Source organism: Euphorbia lathyris, chromosome 7, assembly GCF_963576675.1.
Source record: "Euphorbia lathyris chromosome 7, ddEupLath1.1, whole genome shotgun sequence".
Lineage (NCBI taxonomy): Eukaryota > Viridiplantae > Streptophyta > Magnoliopsida > Malpighiales > Euphorbiaceae > Euphorbia > Euphorbia lathyris.
This window is the reverse complement of record NC_088916.1, coordinates 44,253,338-44,257,280: the sequence shown is the minus strand read 5'-3', so window position 1 is coordinate 44,257,280 and position 3,943 is coordinate 44,253,338. Positions and strand designations below refer to the sequence as shown.

General features: G+C 36.5%; 1 protein-coding gene across 1 annotated transcript; it reads left to right on the top strand.

Annotated features, from left to right (window-relative positions):
* The first annotated feature begins 1,150 nt into the window (after positions 1–1,150).
* LOC136234820 (lecithin-cholesterol acyltransferase-like 1) lies at positions 1,151–2,782 on the top strand. The gene is made up of 2 exons (XM_066024303.1): positions 1,151–1,702; positions 1,792–2,782. Exons 1-2 carry the CDS (start codon positions 1,320–1,322, stop codon positions 2,693–2,695), a joined length of 1,287 nt encoding a protein of 428 aa, XP_065880375.1. The 5' UTR covers positions 1,151–1,319; the 3' UTR covers positions 2,696–2,782.
* The last annotated feature ends 1,161 nt before the right edge of the window (positions 2,783–3,943 follow it).

Genomic DNA, 3,943 nt, shown 5'->3' with positions numbered 1-3,943 from the left:
CCATCCTCGCCCGCCCATAGCCACCCATATTAACACGTTAGTCATAAGACATTCCACATTTCCAACTTCCATTTTCTCCTCTTCATAACTCAAGTTGGTTACTCCATTTGCCAAGTTTCCTAACCTAAGCAATATGCTACATCCTTAAATAGTTGATCCATTAATATTTTTTCCATCACCATAGTCTTCAACCTCCACACATAAAGTGATTTCATCATTCTCCTCAAAGAGAATATCAAGCGCAAAGTCACTTTCCCCTTCTTCAAGATAAATACATTCACTTTCCTTAAGTATATAAGTGAAATTATGCCTAAAGGGCATTTTATCAAACACATAGGGAGCATCGTTTTCAACATGAGCTTTCCCAATATTAACATACACAAAATCAACCTCCCTAATATTTTACATACTAGCACCCCTTCATCCTCATTCATACATGAATTTAAATTCTGATTTACAATTTCATTACCCACAAACTCACAATGAGAATTTAAATCACCATTAACAACATAAACATTAAACTTCTCACTAGTAGTTAGATTACCCATACCTTCAACATTAGACATTGAAAATTTATGGCTTGCCTTTTGAATGTGCAGTGAATGAAAGATTAGTGACGACTCTTTAGGAGACAGTCTTAGGTCTTTATGGTGACCTCCCAAGGTTCGTTGAATGGTGTTTCAGATAAGCTGCAGCTAGAGAAATGGCAATGTTTGATTGGATCTTTAAAGGTCTACACAATGCGTGGGCGTAATTTTAGAAACATCAAGTTTTTGACTCCGGCAACTTGAAAGTCCACACGGCGTGTGGATTAAAAATAGAGAATCAGAATCTCCACATTTGGTCGATACAATGTGTGAGCTATGTTTTCCACACGGTTTATCATCTCCTCCTCTTGGCTTGTCGCTCATTTAACCCGACTTCTCCCAACTATCCGTTTTCATATATTCGGTCAACTCGATTCCCTCATCATATACAAACATAATGATTAAATTTATATTGAAATACAAAATTTGTGACATTACAATTTAATTCATAATAATATATTTTTTACTTTTTACATACATTTACTAAATGATATTAAAATGTGGATCATATGTAAGAATCTGGAATTGTAATTGCAACAGCGTTGGATTACAAATCTCGAATTCTGTATCATACTGGGCTCCTTATTTCTTAGACGTGATAAACAGCCCAACTCGTCTCTAATTTAGTGACGTGGCATATTCTCCACTACACGGTGTGGCAATGAAATTGGCCAATCCTTAATTCCAATCGCCAACGAAGAAGAAGAAGAAGCCATTTTCACAAGTAAAGAAATGAAGATATGGTTGCTAACATTAGCAATAGCATCAACGGCGATGATGTTGTACACGTGTCAAGCAATGAGCAATCTTCACCCTGTGATTCTTGTACCGGGAAATGGAGGAAACCAGCTAGAAGGCAGGCTAACCAGTGAGTACAAGTCGACGAGTCTATTGTGCAACCGTTGGTATCCACCGGTGAAGGAAAAGGAAGGCTGGTTCAGGATGTGGTTTGACCCAACTGTCCTTTTAGCACCATTTACAAAGTGTTTTGGTAACAGAATGATGCTTTATTATGATAAAGAAATTGATGATTACTCAAATGCACCTGGAATTCAAACTAGAGTCCCTAATTTTGGCTCTGTTACCTCACTTCTCTATCTCGATCCTAACCTCCAGTAAGATTTTTCAATTGTGTATTTGTGTGGATTTAATCTCAATTCCTTCCAATTATGTTGGTGATATATACAATGTTTGAAACTTACAGGCAATTGACAGAATACATGGCACCACTGGTGAAATCTCTGCAAGGAATTGGGTACGTCGCCGACAAAACTCTGTTTGGAGCACCATATGATTTCCGATATGGATTAGCTACACAAGGTCACCCATCAAGGGTTGGTTCAATTTTTTTGCAGGATTTAAAACATCTAATAGAAAAAGCAAGTGAAATCAATGGAGGAAAGGAAGTAATAATTATATCCCATAGTTTAGGAGCTAAATTTGTGGTTCAATTACTGAACAGAAATCCCCCTTGTTGGAGACACAAATTTATCAAACATTTCATTGCACTTTCTGCTCCATGGGCTGGATCTGTGGACATTATGCGCACTTTTGCTTCAGGCAACACTTTAGGAGTACCTTTTGTTGATCCATTATTAGTAAGACCTGAACAAAGGAGTTCCGAGAGCAATTTATGGCTTCTACCAAACCCCAAAATATTTGGCACTAGACCACTTGTTACCACTCCACATACTAATTATTCTGCTTATGACATTGCTTCATTTCTTGCTGATATTGGATTTTCGGAAGGGGTTTATCCTTATGAGTCGCGAATTATGCCCTTGATCGAGGAGGAGTTAATCGCGCCACAAGTGCCGATTACTTGTATAATTGGGAGTGAAGTGAAGACAGCAGAGAGTCTGTTGTATGGGGGAAATGGTTTTGATGAGCAACCTGAGATGGTATATGGAGATGGAGATGGAACAGTTGGGATGGATAGCTTGTTAGCATTGGAATCTCTATGGATTGATGATAAAAATCAATCGCTAAAGGTAATAAAACTTGGTGGAATTTCTCATACATCAATACTCACAGAGGTAGTAGCACTTGACGAAATTGTAGGACAAATTTCTTGCATTAATTCTAATCTTATGAACAAAGTCATGTGAACTTTATGTTACTATTTTATTTTTATTTGGTTTCGAGTTTTCTTACTATATACCTATAAAATTAATTCAAATGTAACATTTTTTAGTGTATTGGATCAAATTAATGAACTGTTACTGCATATATAAAGATAGGGTTGTAATCGAGCCGAACCGAGCAGAGTTTTAGCCGGGCTCAAGCAGGACTCGTCAAAAAATTGAGAAGCTCGAGCTGGAGTCCGAGCTTAATATTTTGTTTGTAAATTGCTCATAAGCTGTTTGTGAGCTTGTTAACGAGTCTGTTCCCGTGTTTTTCTCGTGAACAGTTCATTAATTTGATTTATTAGCTTTGCTCGTAAACAATTTATTAATTATATTAATTTGAATTTTCTTTAGCACAAAACTACATGGTTTTGAAATTTATTAAACTAAAGTTTATACAAAAATACGTTGTTTTACATTTTTCTCTTTATGGAAATATTAATAATGAAAAAGAATCAAATCAAGCTTGTCCACGAGCGTGTTCATGAACATTATAATCAAGCTTTCTCGTGAGTTTCTTCATAAATATATAATCGAGCCTCTTCGCGAGCTCTCGAGCGAAATTTTACCGTGCTCAAACTCGACTCATTTACAAATTGAGCCGAATACAATCGAGTTTTTATCGAACCCAACACCAAGCTACTCATAAAGGGCTCAGCTCACTTCCAGCGCTGTATAAAATACTAACTTTTTTTAATAAAAAATAATAAACGTAATAATTAAATAAATATTAAATTTATAAATATATATATAGATAACGGGTCGGGCCGGACCCGACAGGTATTTATATAGTTCAAGTCCACCCATTTTCTAGACGGGCTTATCCGGGCTTGGGCCGGGCCGGACCTGACACTAATTTTATGTGTCCAGGCAATGGACATGGGCTCGGGCCGGCCGACCAGGCTCATCGACCCATGGCGAGGTCTAATTTTCTCTCACTAGGAGCTGGGTTTTTTTCGTTTTTCTGTGGTTTATTTCTTTTTTCTTTTTTTCATCTGAAACAAACAGAAACAAACAATCAGCTATAAGTACTAATAACCGCAGAAATGATTCTCACCTCCACTTTGCCCCATTATCCCATACAATACAAACAGTATGAATATGAAATAAAATCTGGAACATGCTTACACTATGAATACAAATTTATTGGACAACATAAAAAAAAACCATTTGTATAGTCAAATAGAACATACCATGAGTTAATAATGTATAGCTTTTTTTAAATATCAT

Bases quoted from the DNA above. Each gene is read 5' to 3' on its own strand.
- LOC136234820 (XM_066024303.1), top strand. From the start codon at position 1,320: ATGAAGATATGGTTGCTAACATTAGCAATAGCATCAACGGCGATGATG. The intron at 1,703-1,791 runs GTAAGATTTTTC...TGAAACTTACAG, and splicing joins TATCTCGATCCTAACCTCCA to GCAATTGACAGAATACATGG.